General features: G+C 42.4%; 1 protein-coding gene across 1 annotated transcript in view; it reads right to left on the bottom strand.

The window, feature by feature from the left end:
• Positions 1–1246: 1246 nt before the first annotated feature.
• Positions 1247–19454, bottom strand: part of CEBPZ (CCAAT enhancer binding protein zeta) — a 38197-nt gene continuing 19989 nt past the window's right edge. The window contains exons 9-15 of the mRNA XM_068231818.1: positions 15687–15753; positions 13959–14059; positions 13183–13240; positions 12381–12571; positions 9168–9229; positions 5444–5525; positions 1247–1389 (exon numbers count right to left, since the gene is read on the bottom strand). Of these exons, the coding sequence (XP_068087919.1) occupies positions 1265–1389; positions 5444–5525; positions 9168–9229; positions 12381–12571; positions 13183–13240; positions 13959–14059; positions 15687–15753 (686 nt within the window). The 3' untranslated portion in view covers positions 1247–1264. The remainder of the gene's footprint in view (positions 1390–5443; positions 5526–9167; positions 9230–12380; positions 12572–13182; positions 13241–13958; positions 14060–15686; positions 15754–19454) is intronic.

The following is a 19454-nucleotide window of genomic DNA, read 5'->3' as shown; positions in this document are numbered from 1 at the left end:
AATAATTGTCAATCTCCCTTGGTCTGGCGCTGCATTCAAGATCTCATCTCGTAGAGAACGGTGATGAAGCAACCCAGAATAATACGTGGGGAACTTGTCAAGGGTCTCAGGGCAGCTGGGGCCACAGTCACAAAAGTAAACAACTGGTAACAACTACACCGCAAAGGACTCAAATCTTGCAAAGCCAGCAAGGTCTCCCTGCTCAACCCAGCATATGTACAGGCCACTCTGCAGTTCGCCAATGCACATCAGAATGATCCAGAGAACTGAGTGAAAATGTTGTGATGAGACCAACATTGAACTCTTTGGCATCAACTCAAATCACTGTGTTTGATGGAGGAGGAGGAGGAGGAATGTTGCCTATGACCCCATGAACACCATTCCCTACTGTCGAGGTGGACACATTATGCTTTAGGAGTGTTTTTCAGCCAAAGAGACAGGACACCTCCATTGCATCGAGGGCCATATACTGTCAAATCTTGGGTGAGCCTCAGTCAGGGCATTGAAAATGGGTTGTGGATGACCATGACCCAAAACACACAGCCAATTTAACAAAAAAGTGGCTCAAGAAGTACATCAAGTTCCTGGAGTGGCCTAGCAAATCTAGACATGTTTCCTACAGAAAATCTGTGGACGGAGCTTAAGGATTGAGTTGTCAATCAGCTTTGAACCTTACTGACTTGATCTGCCAAGAGGAGTGGGCCAAAATCCCTCCTAGGATGTATACAAACCTGGTGGCCAACTACAAGAAATATCTGACCTCTGATTGCCAACAAGTGTTTTGCCCAGAGTACTAAATCTTCTTTTGATAGCGGATCAAGTACGTATTTCACTCATTACAGTACACTTCAAGCTCTGACTTTGGGACACTGGGTTTCTAAAGGGTTCTTTTGTGGTTATTGTCTCTCACAGCTACAATAAACCTACCATTACAATAAGACTGGTCATTTCTTGGTAAGAGGACAAACCGGCAAATCAGCAGGGGATCAAGTACTTCTTTCCCACACTGTATACTTGGAGTTGGGGGGCAAAAGACATGGTTGACTTTGAAACCTTGAGAAAGTCTTGAGTGTGCTCATAAAAGGGTGAAATGTTATTCAGCTACTCTTAGTCAATTTTATTTCAAGTATATGCAGATATGCATACATACATACAGTATATATTGCCCAAGTACTTCAGCATGGTTTTAATAAATAAATGTACCACTATATGTGAATGCACAAAAGATAAAAGAAACCACAAATAATTTAAATCAAAAAGTTATTTATTTTTTGCCTTTCCTTTTTAGTTTATTTGAATTGAATTTCCTTTTCTTCTTAATGATACTTCTAAAATCTTTGTTGTGAACCCAGTCGTCTCTTTCTGCTTCCCATCTGAGCTGTTTGACACCTACAAAAATAAATAAAAAAAATTATACAATATTTAATGACACTATATTCTTTCACAGATCATATATCAAGCAGCTATACAGTTGTACCTAAAAACGTCAGCACAAAAAATTAGAAAAGTTTTTTTTTTTTAATAAAAAAAAAAATGCCATTTTTGTTGTTGACGTCATCACAATGACATTGGGGATTCCCTGCCCTGTGCTCCCCAGACCCGTTCTTTTAAGGGCAAGCAGCAAGGGTGAGAGGAGATCGCTTATCATGGAGGTGCCCGGAGCAGGTGAGAGAACCGCTGCTGCTATTAAAAGAATGGCGCTGGGGAGCACAGGATAAGAGGGACAAAAGAGACACAAGGGGCGACACAGAGGGGGAAACAAAAGAGGCACGGGGGACAAGGGGTGACAGTGAAGGACAAAAGAGGCACAGGAGGAACAGAGGTGACACAGAGGGGCACACCTGCTAGAGGAGGCTGGTATCAGTACGAGCCACAAGAGTGCTGTGATCACCCTAGAAACTGTCAGAGGTGAGAGGATACTTACCAGCATCACTTCCTGCTGCTAATCTCTTCATGGAAGGTGGGGAGGGGATTACTTGACTACCAGGAAAGGCTATAATGGTGCCGGTGTGTGTGTTGGGGTTCTAGACAACTCGGGAATTAGAAGGAGGAACCAGTTGACTACCAGGTAAAACTTTATAGATGAGAGATGGACCACTAGGGGAAGCTATGAGGAACTACTAGACCACCAGGTGAAGCCAAGCTAAGAGAAGACAAGCACCAGAGCAAACTATAGGGGGTTTGCCATGAGTCCACCAGGGAAAACTATGAAGTTCAGGGGAACCACTAGACCACAAGGGAAACTAATCGGGCTCAGCGAAGGGCCATTGTGAGTACTAGATGGGGGATACCATCGATAAAAGGACACTTTAACGGGGACACAATACAGAAGCAGCAAAGTATAGGGAATGCCATTGGAACAAAACATTGGGTAAGTGCAATCAAATTACTATTTAGCCATCTCCTATAACCCCAGCCACTTTTGAGACCACATCCCTGTGTAATGAAGCAACTAAGCACTCTCTTTACAAACCTTTTATTCCCCATTTTTACCTTTAGAAATGCTTTTATTAGTGTGGACATGCTCAGGTTGTCTAAATTCTTCAGATCAGATCCTGAATCTTTTTAAACTTGCGCACCATGACAGGGGGCATTAGCTTACCCTTATCACCGCCTCTGCCTGCTGTACTCCATGTTGCATTTTAGCTCTCCAATAATTCCTCCTTCACAGCTGTGGATTGCAGCGGCCATGGACAGACTAGGGAGAGCTAATACCGCCTGCCGTGGTGTGCACGTGTAGAGTCTCAGAATAATTCAGAACAAGTTTTTAATGATCTTTCATAAACAGACTTCTGTCAACTCATTACTGCACTATAATAGTGTGCATAGTAGGTCCTCGAAAAGTAACATGCCCAAAAGTCAATTTCGACGTGGCTGTCATGTATGCACTAATCAATTTCATTTTCCCAAACAGGCTCGTGAACTCACACAAAGATTCAGAAACTGTGGTTACACTAGGGGTGTTAATTCAGAGGCCTATCAAAGAGCAAGGACTACATCACACACTGATCTACTGAAGCCTAGATAACGTGGTAAGACTGTACGCCTTAAAATAATCAGTGGAAAATATTATACATCCGGCATTTTGGAGGGTGACACAGAGGGAACCGAGCAGCCCAGGATGACGGCGAGGGACCAGGAAGACTTCAAGGGGCTGGACAAAGCCTCAGGTAAGCAACTGGCCAATTCTGTTGTCAAATAAAGTTTCCTTGAAGTGGTCTAATTACTATGTAAGCACATGTCTTGTGGGAAATGGACTTTACACTGAGCCAAATTAGACCTTTTTTGCCATTATGTGGCCTTTTTTTTTTTTACAAGTCAGGAGGACAGTTTTTGCTTGTTGCATTTGTTACTGGTCTGTGCAAAATGGACTATGTTGTATATGGACTGCCTACATACCATAACGTAGTGATGGACTTTTATGTGGACGCGTTTACGGCAGATAAACTTCCACTATGATGATTGTTTGGGTCAAGATATTTATACATTATTATGCATACATCGTTGCTTATACCAAGCTAATGTATATGTGTGTAATATGCATAGTTATGCATGCAGTGTTGGTAAACTGATGCCTGTTCTCTACTTTATGGCGAGTCTCCTTATCGGTCTCTCATTTGCACTCCACGACTGTTGGCCATTTCCTGTAGCTTTTAATGTGTAGTGTATGCATCGTAGTCTAGGGCCAATCTTAGAGGGAAGCCACTTAACTTATCTATATGTTTTTGGGATGTAGGAGGAAACTGGAGTGCCTGGAGAAAACCCACGCAGACATTGGGAGAACATACAAACTCCTTGCAGATGTTGACCTGGCTGGGATTCGAACCGGGAACCCAGCGCTGCAAGGTGAGCACGCTAACAATTACGACACCGTGCTGCCCATTAATATTCATAGATGTGCATGCAGCGATATTACTAAACCAATGACTGCTCTCAACTTCCTGGTGCGCCCCACTGTGGCTATATCTATTATTTTTGCATCATGGCTGTTGGCTATTCCTGCTTTTTTCTGCCACTTCTTGGTGTCTCATGCATTCCAGTGAGAGTTATTGAACAGAGATTCCTTTGTGAAATGGCACTTCCTGTCTGTGGCTCGGATAAGCACACACCCCCTCAACCTCAGCCAGCATAAATCCCGGCATTCTTCTCTGCCATGCAGTCGCTCCCTCCTCTTCAAAAAAAAAAAAAAAAAAGCAGATTCAACTCTGCCATACTAGAGCAGGTAATAGGTGTGTCTCTACCACGCTAACTCACCTCATCTTGGACTTGCTAGAAACCTTCCTGGGTGATGTAGAGCTTCCCATTTCCACTATGCACTAATAGGCTGCACCACTAGCACAGCATCTACCTCAGTGTGTACGTTTTGCACTGTTATTCATTGAATTGGTTTGCACAATATTGCAACTTAAATGTATGCATTTTTGCCTCAGTTGTTAAGCACTTAAGTACCAGCGGTCTCTGCCCCATTAAGGACCAGAAACGGCGGAATACCGATGGATAATGACGAATCGCCGCACATACCCTCCGCAAGCGCTGTCACCGCCGCACGTCGGGAACCTGGGCCACCCACTCTGCTGTCTCTGACGGCAGAATTCCTGTGAGTCGGTCAGGAGCAGATTTCATTGGCTCCTGACCCTGTCTTTCAATGTAAGTCAATGGTATTAGCTTACATTGAGGGCAGGGCCAGGAGCCAATGAAATCGGTTCCTGACCCACTCACAGGGCTCTGCCTTCAGAGACAGAGATCAGTGGGAACATTAGAGAAAACACCTACCTTGCTCTCTGTGTTTCATTTTTCACTGCTCAGTCTGCTTGTAATCAGCCCTGATAAAATCCCCGACTGAGCATTCAGTCTGGCTTTGACAGGAATCATTATAGCTGAGTCATTATAGCAGAGCCAGAAGGGGCAGGCTTGGACTTGAAGAGACATCAGAGAAGACAGACTCAGCTATAATGATTCTTGAGCAAAGCCAGACTGAATGCTTAGTCTGGGATTTTATCAGGGTAGGTGTTTTCGCTAATGTTCCCCGATATATATGGTAAAATACTTCGTCTCTGGTTAACTTTAAGCATTGGCACTTTATTACATGTGATTTATTGTTAGCACCTTCTATACTATACTGATCCCGGATTCAAATTATGAAGGGGTTCACATTCTGAACCCCAACTGATTCTATCCATGTATATGGATCTATCGGTTACTACTACCAGTTTTGGCTTTATTATTAATAAATCTTTTAATAACTCTTAACTGAAAAAAATCGCCCATTGAATGTTAGCGAAGCATGTAATAGTCCAAATACAGCTGTTTATAGCTGCAAAAGACAGAGGAAATCACTTAGAAGGATAGAAGGCATAGTAGGGCACATTGTTAACATTAAGTAAGGAGGGTCATCTTAAAGAGGTATTCGGGAAACAAAGCGAGAAAAAAAATATATACTTACTTGCATTCTCCTTATTTGACATGGTATTCAAGTCATAGCTGTCAAACTGTGAACCAGTGTTGTCATCAAGCATATCCCCAAACTGAAAAACACAAAAAGAAAGACACACCAGGTCATATTCTAATGCAATGACAACATAAATTCAGCAGAAGTTTGTAAAATAATTTTCATTCCGTATAACTGACTAAGTTGATCATCTTTGTATGTACTTAGTGCTTCACTGGCTTAAAAAAAAAAAAAAAAAAAGGCAAAGCATGTTCCTGCAATTATTCACAATTAATATCATAAACACACACATAAAGAAAAAAAAATGTGTGTGTGTGTGCGTGTCCGAGCATTTTATAAGTTGCATAGGCTCTTCTTGATTACATATTTGCAATGTGGGCCCTTCTTCAAGACCCTGCAACTCACCTTGACATGCTGCCAGTCAACTTCTGGGCCAAATCCTGGCTGATGGTAATTTATTCTTTCATAATCAATGCTTGGAGTTTGTCAGAATTTGTGGGTTCATGCTTGTCCACAAGTTCTCAATTGGATTAAGGTCTGGGGAGTGTCCTGGCCATGGACCTAAAATGTCAATGTTGTGTTCCCCAAGCCATGTAGTTACCACTCTGGCCTTATAGCACAGTGCTCCACCAAGCATACATATAAATAGGCTGTTCCTTTCTGACATCGTTAATCTTCCAGGGCTTGGAATGACAGTTTATCTCTAGTTAGACTTAATTTAGTCAATTACAGACTATAAATCTATTGCATAGCAGACTGACAATAGAGTGTGTGTGTGTGTGTGTGTGTGTGTGTTCGTGTGTGTTCGTGTGTGTGTGTGTTCGTGTGTGTGTGTGTTCGTGTGTGTGTGTGTTCGTGTGTGTGTGTGTTCGTGTGTGTGTGTGTTCGTGTGTGTGTGTGTTCGTGTGTGTGTGTGTTCGTGTGTGTGTGTGTTCGTGTGTGTGTGTGTTCGTGTGTGTGTGTGTTCGTGTGTGTGTGTGTTCGTGTGTGTGTGTGTGTGTGGTTTTTAGCAGCTATATCTCCCTCCAATTACTGGCAGAAGGAGGGTGTAATTGAGTGTGCACCATGTTTTCTCTCAGAGACTATTGCAGTACTTTTGTTCCAGTTTCTCTTGCTTCACTTGAATAAATGGCAAATTAAAACATATAAGGGCTTGATGGCGAGACACCTCCTCAACTCGGCTAAAATGGTTTTGGTACAGTGCTAGGGTATGCTTCGGTTTTCCACATCTCAGAGGATCTGATACAAGAGATAGATTCTGTACAAGAAATGGAAAATAATCTCTACTCCTTGCAAGGGAGATCTAAACATTTTTCTAAAAATTGTGTACAATTTGGATTTCATACAGAGAATCTGAGGACTTTAAAACTATATTGTCCCAGAGCTAGAATGTGAAGGATGCCCCTTACCATTGCATTGATATTTATCTTAAAGTGGATCTGAGATAAACGTTTAGGCTGCTTACACACAGGGACGTTACAGGCGCACGTTGCGTTACATGTAACGCTGCACGTTGTAGTGAAAGTGCAGCATGCTACGGCGTTAGAGCGGCTTAAGCCGCGTTAGACTGTTTGCACATGCTCAGTCGTGTTGGGGAGGTGCGGAGAGCGGCCAGGCACATGGCTAATTAATATTCACTGCACGTTGTTACATAGTTATTTTGGTTGAAAAAAGACATACGTCCATCGAGTTCAACCAGCATAAAGTACAACACCAGCCTGCTCCCTCACATATCCCTGTTGATCCAGAGGAAGGCGAAAAAACCCTTACAAGGCATGGTCCAATTAGCCCCTAAAGGGAAAAATTCCTTCCCGACTCCAGATGGCAATCAGATAAAATCCCTGGATCAACATCATTAGGCATTACCTAGTAATTGTAGCCATGGATGTCTTTCAACGCAAGGAAAGCATCTAAGCCCCCTTTAAATGCAGGTATAGAGTTTGCCATAACGACTTCCTGTGGCAATGCATTCCACATCTTAATCACTCTTACTGTAAAGAACCCTTCTCTAAATAAATGGTTAAAACGTTTTTCCTCCATGCGCAGATCATGTCCTCTAGTCCTTTGAGAAGGCCTAGGGACAAAAAGTTCATCCGCCAAGGTATTATATTGCCCTCTGATGTATTTATACATGTTAATTAGATCCCCTCTAAGGCGTCTTTTCTCTAGACTAAATAAACCCAGTTTATCTAACCTTTCTCGATAAGTGAGACCTTCCATCCCACGCATCAATTTTGTTGCTCGTCTCTGCACCTGCTCTAAAACTGCAATATCTTTTTTGTAATGTGGTGCCCAGAACTGAATTCCATATTCCAGATGTGGCCTTACTAGAGAGTTAAACAGGGGCAATATTATGCTAGCATCTTGAGTTTTTATTTCCCTTTTAATGCATCCCAAAATTTTGTTAGCTTTAGCTGCAGCTGCTTGGCATTGAGTACGATTACTCAATTGTGACAGTGTTTACTTCCTGGTGCGGCGATTGGCCGGCGGGACCACGTGATGCCGCATGCGTCCAAGAGTACGTATCACGGACGCCAGAGTGAGCTGCACAACGCGGCTCACTCTGACGTCCACATCGAAGAGCACCAGGCCTTACGTTAGGTGCACGTTATTCGACCTTAACGTAGCACCTAACGCAACGTCTTGGTGTGCAAGTAGCCTCACTCATTGCATAATTGTGTTCCTTTCATATAGTTTATAGGGCATTCCTCAAGCCAAATACTTTTGTTTTGTTTTAATATTCTAATTCCCTCTAAACTAAACAAGCCTCGCCCACAGCTCCTTTTGTGCCTTGGCACTGTAGAAAGGGCTTATGGGAGCTCAGTCTGGGCAGGAGGAGGAGGAGATTACTAGCCATTGATTTCAGAGGCAGAGGGGAGGAGGGGAGGGGACTGAATTTACACACAGGCAAGCTGATAGCATCTCCAGCCCTCAGGATGTGACAAACAGAACATGGCTGCCCTCATTGTATCACAGGAATAAATAATCAAACTTTTAAAGCGGTTTGCAGATAGATATGCTGTGTAAACTATCTGAACTTTAGATAAGATATATAGCCAAATTTACTTGTTATAGTTAGTTTTTCATCTCGGATCTGCTTTAAAGTGAACCTGAACTTAGAACTTCCTCTCTGCTCTAAACGATAAGCAACAGCATAATAACCTTTAAAGAAAATTAATTTGTTTCAGCTTATAGAACTACTGAGATTTGCAGAGTGGTTACTTCTGGGATCCTGGGAGCACAGAAAGAGTTATCCTCCTGTGTTTACATATTAGTTCAGAATTTGGCTGTCAGCTGACAGCTCAAATTCAAATAACTGATCTTAGTAACCAGTCTGATGTGTTTTTACGATAATTTCACCTAGTAGCTAGAGGCACAGCACAGGCACAACATGATAGTGTGGTAAGGGAGGATAAGGTAGGTTGCAAAGCATTTTAGATTGTAGCTCAGGAACTTATAATACAGATCTGCCTCTGTCAATAGTACAAGTGTGGTGTGCTTTGTCAGTGACACAGTGCTATAAAGAGTCTGGCTATATAACTTCAGACTGACAGAAAATAAATGGATATATTAACATTTAAGTCGCTTCTCTTTCATCCCAGCAAGAAAGTATTTAAATATAAATGTGCACAGGGTTTTCCATCCAGGATTAGGTGTATTTTTCCTATAAATTGTTCTTTTGTAGACATAAATCAGGTAATGATGCTGTGAGTTTTACCTCCTCTGCTGTAGCAAACACATCATCTTGTTTTAATGGTCTCTTCTTTCTCTTTTTTAGTTCTGTATAAAGATAAAAGCAGAAATTAAAGAATTCATCTTACATTCTTAAACCAAGCTAAGGAACTCACACTTTCTCAGAACAGCCAAAACGTTAATTTCAGTATTTGTATAGTGCTTTTCTCCTGTCGGACTCGAAGCGCTTGCAAAGGCAGCCAATAGAGCGCACTCAGCAGGCAGTAGCAGTTTTAGGGAGTCTTGCGCAAGAACTCCTGCTGAAAAGCTGCTGGCTTACTGAAATGAAAAGAGATTCCCATTTCGAGGTCTCCTATGTCCGAGGCAGAGCCCTTAACCATTACACTATCCACCCATAGTGTACACCCCAGACCGACAATAGATCATTTCCTGCTCTTGTCCTCACTCTTGGAGTTGCAACAACCCAGAGGGGATACCAATTTATATATTATAGCTTATTGGGATACAGTCTCTGACATACTAAAAAAAATTACAGATAGCTCCCTTTATAAACCTGCATTCCTCCACCTCCAACAAAATGAATGGGAAATCAGGACCTATAAGACAATTATTAGAGGCATGAAATGCAAGTAAAAGCTTGACAGCAATTTACTTAAAGAGAACCCGAGGTGTGTTTAAAGAATGTTATCTGCATACAGAGGCTGGATCTGCCTATACAGCCCAGCCTCTGTTGCTATCCCAAACCCCACTAAGGTCCCCCTGCAATCCCTCATAAATCACAGCCATGCCAGTTTACATCTGTAGTGTCAGTCTCAGCTGCTCCCCCGCCTCCTGCATAGCTCCGGTCCCTGCCCCCGTCCCTTCCCTCCAATCAGCAGGGAGGGAAGGGATGCAGGCGGGGACTGGAGTTCTGCAGGAGGCGGGGAGAGCAGCAGACTGACACTATAGAGATAAACACAGCCAGCTCTGACAAGCTGTTTGTCAGCAGCGTGGCTGTGATTTATGAGGGATTGCAGAGTGCAGGGGGACCTTAGGGGGGTTTGGGATAGCAACAGAGGCTGGGCTGTATAGGCAGATCCAGCCTCTGTATGCAGATAATATTCTTCAAACCCACCTCAGGTTCTCTTTAAAAAGCCCTCAAGCTCCCATGATAAGTGGAAAGTTAAAATGCATGACACATTCCATACAAAACAGACATGAGGAATTTGTAAAAATATGAATAAGACAAAGGAATACAAGAAATTAGTAACACAATAACCACTACTGCAGCTAGAGAGTCCTCAAAGGGCCCCTAATATTGTTTAGCATAATGCACTTATAAAATGTAAAAAGAGCCACAGGTGCAGCAGAGTGCAGAACATTCTCTCTCCTCTGTCATCCTCAGTTCTGTGGTCTGTTACCTAATACTTTAAAGGATACCCGAAGTGACATGTGACATGATGAGATAGACATGTGTATGTACAGTGCCTAGCACACAAATAACTATGCAGTGTTTCTTTTTTTCCTTTCTCTGCCTGAAAGAGTTAAATATCAGGTAAGTAAGTGGCTGACTCAGACAGAAAGGGACTACAGTGTGACTCTCACTGATAAGAAATTCCCCTTTTATCTATTTCTTGCTCTCAGAAGCCATTTTCTGCTAGGAAAGTGTTTTATAGTTGGAATTTCTTATCATCGAGGGTCACACTGTAGTCACTTCCTGTCTGTGTCAGGACTGAGTCAGCCACTTACATACCTGATATTTAACTCTTTCAGGCAGAGAAAGAAAAAAAAAGGAACACAGCCTAGTTGTTTGTTTGCTAGACACTGTACATACACAAGTCTATCTCATGTCACATATCCCTTCGTGTATCCTTGAGGGCCCATTTTCACGATAGCGAATTCGCATGCGTTTGCCGCATGCGAATTCGCATAGCCAATACAAGTGGATGGGACTGTTTCCACTTGTCAGGATTCCTTTGCGTTTTTCTGTGCAGAAAAAATCTGCACGGCAGAGCCATCAGAATTCGCATACCGCTATGCAAATCGCATACAATGTATTTAATAGGGAATTCGCATGTGGTATTGGTATGCGAATTTTCATGCGAATTCGCATACGATTTCGCTTGGAATCAATGGAAAAGCACACAGGCACTGCCATAGTTAAATTCGCATACATCGTCATCCATGCGAAATCGTATGCTAATTCGCATGAAAATTCGCATACAACCGCAAGCAAAATTCGCATCCGCATGTGAATTTTTACCGCGGCGATTCCCACCACACAAGTGGAAATGGGCCCTCAATGTGGGAGCCAATCCCTTTCCACAGAAAACAAACTGAAACCTAACCATTTCCTGTCTTTAAATAATTTATTTCCTTAGTTCCGTTGAAGGTTCTATTTCATGAAAAATTAAATTAAATTTTGCTGAAAAGAGCAGATATTCCCCAAGGATTCCTGCTACCACTAATATATGATCCAAGCTTAGAATTTAATAATGTGAAAATTATGTCATGCATTAATTTGTTATATATTTTTATGATTAATAGAATGTAACCAATAGAAGTAACGTTGATGTCAAGCAAATGGTCCTTTCTACTATAGTGTTGATACAATATTATGCAGTTTTAAATAATAATATTCAGATACTACTGCAGAGAAATAGACCAGCAGGGCTGCCAGGCAACTGGTATTGCTTAAAAAGAAATAAATATGGCAGCCTCCGTATACCTCTTACTTCAGTTCCTCTTTAATAAGAGGCAGCGGGCAGGGATGACTCAACCCTTCCGCGTTCCACTGCCATCACTTCCTGCAATGCCGTCCACTTACAATACAGTGGACGGCATTGCAGGAAGTGGCGACAGTGGAACGCACGCTAGAACGCGGAAGAGGTGAGTAATCCCAGCCCGCTGCCTCTCATCAATACGCTGCTGCTGAACTTTAAAAGCTGCAAGGGAACGCAGATCGGGGGACCCAGGTGAGGCGGGGGGGGGGGTCCGACCTGTGCCCAATACCCCCTTCCTGCCCGCTACCCCTTCCAGCTGGGGGGCCCCCACACCCACGCCCCCCAGATGGCCGCCTGAGAAAGTTGTTTCACCCCGCCTCATAGGTGAACCAGCCCTGCAAACAGTGCATATCAGTCACTACAGCTCACCGTGCACTACTATAGTTTTATTTATTTATTTTGATAGGTTACAGGATTGCCGATTCAATGGACATATCAACTTGTATCACTATTAGTATAGTTACTAGGAGGGTTACCTGGTTCCTCATCAACTGTTTCAGACGTATCCATAAAAACTCCTGCAGATTCATCATTTTCAAAGTCCTCTTCACACATACTTCCCAAAGAGACGTCGTCATCGTCCTCTGCTTCATCTTCCCAGTCAGACTCGGAATCCTCTTCCCCAGATTTTTTCTTCTTAGCAGATTTCTCAGCTGGGTTAAGGTTCCTGGGTGTTTGATGAAATTATAAAGCATAAAAAACGTGCAAGATCTATGTAGACAATTTGACTGAACAGCAAAAGGCTGTGTGATTAGGACTAGAACCAATGAGAACAGCATGTTACCAGCATGGAGAGCATATCGACAAGTGTGCAGTTTACATGGAAATCAAATTCTCTGGCAATGTGCATGCGATTTTTAAGTTGTACTTTCACTTCAAACCGGAATGCTCTTTTAAAATGCCTCAATAAATTTGAACTAGACTGACATACTTAACTCAAATGACCCCATGAAGTAGAATTTTACATTTCTTCTGCACACCAAAAGATGATTTGTCTATCTGTGCCATCACAGCAAATGCCGTACATGAAATTATACTTTGCCTGAAAACACTAACCCTGAAAACACAAACACTGCATTATTTTCTATTAATGCCAAGTCTGCCTTTCTCACTGCAAAGATGGTAATATATTGTGCACAGTAATCCTGTTTAAAATAATTTACCCATGGTTAAGTTATATGCAGCTCCACTGTGGCATAATGTAGCATAACCTATACCGTAATTACAGTTTTACCAGCAGCTCTTATTTTTCAAAGTAAGTAATTTTTGATGTCTTACCCAGCAAAATCAATGTCATCAGTCTTTCCACTATAAAAACTGTCTCCTTCAAAGGAGTCTGAAAAAAATAAAAATAAAATGATAATGTACATTCAAAGTTACAGGCACCACTTCTATAAAACAAAGCCATGCATAAAGTTGTATGAAGTCATTCTAGCATAAAAGTTCAGCATCATCTCTGTTATCAAAGACATTTTACCACCTCTATGTACAGTGAGCGTTTACCTACACAATCTGCTTATAGTATTCAAAATCTGTTGGCCCTCATAATACATGAATGTGGTAATATTAGCCAATCATAATTGAAGGTGTATACCAGGCTTTACTGCTGCTTCACAAATCTCATTATAGTTATCTTCACAATACGCTTCTCTGACTCATCAAGTCTGATAGGAAAAAGTGTTTTTTAAATTCAAAATTAGAGTGGAAAATATTCTCCCTTTCTGTGGAGAACAATACAGCAGATCAGCAATTCCCTCTAATTCCAATAAAATATTTTACTTGAAGAGCTTAGCCAACTTAAGGTAAAAGCTCTAATATAAAGAACCACAGGACACCTTCCGTAAGTCTTGTATTGACTGCACCTGATCAGTGGATATCCTGATAAATTTAACTGAAGTTTAACTGGTCTTATACACTATGATGGAATGGATTTTATCAAGGCTTGGATACTTTTGCTCACAGCATTGTGAAATTACCAATTTCCTAAAATTCAATTTCTTCAGAAAAAAATACCAAAAGATGAAGCAAATAAAAATTGATTAAGAAGTTTTTACCAATAATTTCTTCAAACTCATCATCATCTACATCTTCAATACTCTCCTGATCTTCACTCTGTTTAAACCTCTGTTTTGTTGTAGACAGCTTTTTGAAGTATCTATTATGAAGAAGCATATATAAAATCACTTTAAATAAGGTAAGCATTGACAAATTCCATGTGTAGCTAAAACATTCCCTGTCTAACATACAGAACAGTGACTGCAAACTGTCAGATCAAGTAAACACACAGAAAGCTAAAGTAGTACGGTAATTTTTTAACGGATCAAAGCAAAAAAAAAAGAAAAAACCCACAAGCTAGCAGATTGTTTGGTTTCCTCCAAAACTAGCCCAGAATTGTGATAGAAATATTTGTGCAAGTCCCTTTCACGGCTGTCAAGAATGTTACAGTGCTTCAAGGAGTTGTCAGCACCATATTAAAAACAAAACGTTTTCTGTTGATCCTAGCAGATATGCAGTACAGTGGCGTAGTGGTTAGCTCGCTCGCCTTACAGCACTGGATCCCGGTTTTCAATCCCAGCCTTCCTGTCCTCTTCACCCTCCGGTATCCAGCCCTGGCAGCCCCCAAACACTGGCAAGGTAAATATTATTGTACCAGGATTCTGCACAGGCAGAAATAGCTGAGCCCGATCGGGTTCGCTCTACTGCGGAGGCGACTCACACCTGCGCAGTAGAGCTGACGGCTGTATTTACAGGGGAGACAGCGATGGATCCCTTAGGCTTGGGAGCATGGGGGAGACTTCATAATGATCCAGAGGCTTCCCCCTCCCGAGTTAAAGCAGATCCGAGATGAAAAACTAACTATAACAAGTAACTTGTATATCTTACAAAAAGTTTAGACAGCAAATCTAGCCGCAAACAGCTTCAATAGAATATGATTTTTTCTTCCTGTGATACGACAGCAGCCATGTTTTTTGTAAACATTACACACAGGCAAGCTTATCTGCATCTTTTGTGAAAAAAACCTAATCCCACCTCCTCCTTCCTCTGAAATCTCTGGCTAGTAATACCTCCCCCTCCTCCTGCCCAGACTGAGCTCCCATGAGCCCTTGCTACTGCCAAGGCTCTCTGAAAAACTGTGGGCGAGGCTTGTTTAGTTTATAGGGAATTAGAGTATTAAAACAAAAAAGTATTTGGCTTGAGGAATACCCTATACACAATAGGAAAGGAACACAATTATGCAATGAGTAAAAGTTTATCTCGGATCCACTTTACGTATCCACCAGGAGGTGTTTTTTTCATTCCAGAGTCTCTTTAAGGACCAGATTGCTGGTACAAAAAACATGGGGCTCACTAACATCACGCCACTCGGACCCGTCGCTACCGCTCATTTGCTCTGCCATAAATATGATAGCAGAGCTCTGTGAGCCAGTCAGGAGCCTCCTTTTTTTATTTGCTCCTGACCCAGTGATCAATTTGAGCCAATGAAATTGGCTCAGTGGTCACTGGGTCAGTATTAGTTTTAGGCCCCAGTTGCTTAACTGCAAGAACAAATATCCAACATCAGGCAATCCCCACTTGTGCTGGATAAATGAAACTTGGAAATCCTGCCCTGATGCTGAATTAAAAAGACTATTCAGAAGAGTGGGCAAAAATGTCTTCACAGCAATGCCAAAAGTCTGATCTGCTGCTACAGGGAGCGTTTGACTACAGGTTGCACTACTAAAGGTGGAAAATAAATAATTTTTCATACCATTATACATGGCTAATATAAATAGTGTTTTTACCTGTGGAAGAAAACCTCATCAACTGGTACCTCATTTTCTTCTTTCCCAAGGAATGCTGCACTGTTAACTGAGAAAGAAAACAAAGTATCTGATATAGTCTGCTGTATGACTCACTTACCACACAATCAACATTAGGTTTTGCTTTATCTAGGGAAAATAGTCTTAACCCTGATTGTTGCAAACTACTATACAATCAAAAGAAAAAGTGACCCTTTTCCCAGTAGAAAGTCCTGAAATGGTCAGTAAGAAACATCACTGACAGCTCATTAGTTCAGCCTGAGGGCCATTTGACAAGCAATATGCTGCATCAACACATCAGTTGCCTTATGCTGGGAATACACGCTTAGATAGTCCTTATCAATCGAGCCGCTGATGGCTCGATTGATAAGATCCAACCTGTCCGATCACCGCGGCAGATAGATACCGCGATCGATCCCCACGGCCGGACAAGAGAAAAAAAACGAAGCGCTGCTAAGAAGCGCCCGCGGCGACGAGCGGGAATAGATCAGCGCGCACGAGCGGCGACGAGCCGGCATTGAGCCGCTGGCTCGATACCGGTGCATAAATGAACAGTGTATGCCCAGCATTAGAGACCAGATTCCATGCCTTTTTCAAGTAATGGCAATAGATCTGCTGTGCACTGAAAATGCATGCAGCAGTGCATTGTGCAGCTGCATTGCCATTACATAACGGTACCATATTTGGGCAGAAGTGGATGCTCTGACACACCAAATTCAATGTAAACCAGTACCTTAAAGGACAACTATCATTAACACTGTTCTGTTAATTGCTATGGCTTCTTCTTTAATAATGCCTACGACCACTGTAGCAGTAAACCTATAGGTCCTGGAGCAAATGTTGGGCCAAAGCATGGCAGGCTAGAAGGGGGGTCTGCTGGATACGAGTATCCTATTTACCCAGTTATCTCAAAGAGCAGATACAGAGAGGACAGCCCGCTGATCTTGCTTGCACCGCAGAGAGAAATCATGGCAATGGATTTACTAGGTAATGAAGGATACATTTGAAAAAGCTTAGCTCTTATTTATTTGGATGACCCCACATGATCTCCTATAGTGGATATAAACTGTATACATATATACATACATACATACTCCTGCATCCTGGCCATGCATTCTTTTTGCCATAAATGAAAAAGGTTATACCATTGGGCCCCGAGACCTGACTACATCTAGCGGCCAGTAATTGACAACACTTGTCTTTTTTATTTACTTTTGTCGTTATTTTTTTCCCTTTTCTTATAGCTCTTATATTTACTAGCTAAAATGTGTTTCTGTCTTGTTTGCTGTCCTATATTGCACATGAACCCCTGGAGTAGCTTTTGTTTTTTTCTTTAGGGTACTGATAGATATGAGATCACTACACGGGTCAGCAAAAAAAATTTGAGAGCTGTTTTGGCCATTCAATGTAATCTTTATGTTTTTTGGTGCACTGAATCCGAAAATGACCTCCATTTTGTCATAGTACATCACCATACCTGACAATTTATGTAACTATGTTAACTAAGGCAACACCTCAAAATAAATGGAAATACTTATAAAATGAAAGTTTTATTACATTTTTTTTCATGAAAATCCTTATTTGAACTGAAATGAGTTCACCTATACACAGTACACCAGTGTTCTCCCCAGGCCTAATTAAGTGGGCGGGCCGCCCAGCTGATTTGAATGCCCACCCACCTGCTTTCCTGCCCGTCTAAATAGAAAAAAGTGGTGCTGTAAAACTGCAGCCATAAGCACTTCATTGCCTGCTATCAGTGGCTATCTCAGACAATAGCGAAAGTCTCTGCTATACACTGCAGGAGACTTCTCTGCCTGTGTGACCTCCTCCTGGTACAGTGATTGGCTGGGTAGGTTGTAAGTAGTGGGACCATGCTCTGCATACGGGAGTGAGCTGAGATCCAAAACCTCATGGAGTGTGTCAGACTCGGCTTCTCCCTAGTGCTGTGTTTCTACAGTACTCTGCTAGTCCGCCCCACTTTGCTGGCTGCCTGTGTCTGCAATTACATTCACACGTGTTAACTCGCAGGCAGCTCAGCCAGTGGAGGCGGATGTCCGATACACATCTAGTGTGATAGAGTGTAGTGCAGGTAGGCCTACTGCTGTGTGGGGGGAGGCTGAAGCTGCTGGCAGATTGTCTCTCACACCCAGCAAATTCTGTGTTCCCTCTGTCCTGGGCTGGCTGCATGAATGTCAGCAGCCACGCAGCTCAGAGGCTGAGTCAGTGCACAGATAAGATAAGCATTGAGCTCCTCGCCCCGCCCCCTCTGTATCTCGGCTGCTTCTCTTCAACAGAAGCTGTTCTGATTTATGTAGCTCTGATACCGGGAGAACTGCACATGAACTCCTTCCACTGGTATGAGATCTTTATGTCCACTAATGAGCAGGAGCAGTTTTTATCTGATATATTTCAGTCTGAGGAGCTTTCAAGCTAGGGGACCTGGGAAAACAAACAATGATTGCAGTCAGCTGCAATTTAGATAAGCTGACTTGCTGGAGATGGAGGATGGTGCTGAATGCTGTCTGTGTCAGCCTGCCTGATTAGTGCTTATACTTTACTTGATTTACAATTGTAAAAAGTTGGCCTAGAGCAGTAAAAAGCACAAATCTGGATGTGGTAGTTGGGCAAAGTCTGTTAAAAGTTGCCCACTGATGCAAAAAAAGTAAATATGGAACATGGTTCCTGTGTTGAAGGTGTGTGCAGGTGGCTTAAAAGGGCAGTGTGTGGGTGGGGAGTGATTCTTGCAGAGTTCACATGCATGTAATTTCGTATGGATGTTATTTACTGCTGTGGTCCAGCGGTATTGCAGATAATTTAGTATAATACTGACCCCTGTACACTATCTGCAATACCCCTCGACACCAGCAGCAAATAACATCCATATGAAAAGCAAAAATCCCCCCCCCCCTCCTTTTGAAATGCAACAAACACCCTTGTATGATACGTGAAATTAACCGACATTGTAAATGCAATGATTACCCCTAGTATGAAATGCAACTATAACAGTGACCAATATTCCGTGTTCTCATCAGGCACTTTTAGAGGGGTGCTTCACCCAGCTAATTTTGGTAAGCACAGGCGGTCATTGTTTTTCCTCCTCATCCTTTGCGGTAAGCAGAGTTGCATCGGCCCTGAATTCCCCTGTCGCACCCCACCCGGCTACTTTTTCATGCCACCCGGCTGGAAAAAATTTCTGGGGAGAACACTGTACACCTGATTCTTGTTCCCGGTGAGGCTCCTCTTGGTGCATTCACGCTTGTGAGTATCATCTGGAATGTCTCTCTGAAGCATCCAGCAGTAGTCTGCCATCACTAAGGCTCCATTTTCCCTGGTATCTCCTTCCCATCTCTTTAATGTCTTGGTGGAATCGTTCACCTTGTTCCTCATCTACATCTCCCAAATTTACAAGTACATACCTCCCAACTTACTGAGATAAGAAAGAGGGACACTTCAGCAATGCCCCTGCCACACCCCTTATCACGCCCCTGGCACACCCTTAGTCATGCATACCATAAAGATTTCATTAGAAAAATATGTTGGATTGGGTTCCCAAAGAGGGACTGTCCTTCCAAAAGAGGGACAATTTGGGAGCTATGGAAATAGTCAAGGTGGGACTGTGGAGGCAATGCACTTTCAAACTTATCAGGCAACCTAAAGCTTGAAATGCTTTCTTTTTATTTCAAGTATCTTTGTTATTGCCGAAAAATTTCTGTATGACTTATTTAAATTGAATTCACCCTTCTTTTTGGA

The sequence above is a fragment of the Hyperolius riggenbachi genome, chromosome 4 (genome assembly GCF_040937935.1).
Source record: "Hyperolius riggenbachi isolate aHypRig1 chromosome 4, aHypRig1.pri, whole genome shotgun sequence".
NCBI lineage: Eukaryota > Metazoa > Chordata > Amphibia > Anura > Hyperoliidae > Hyperolius > Hyperolius riggenbachi.
This window is presented reverse-complemented; position numbering and strand designations above follow the sequence as displayed.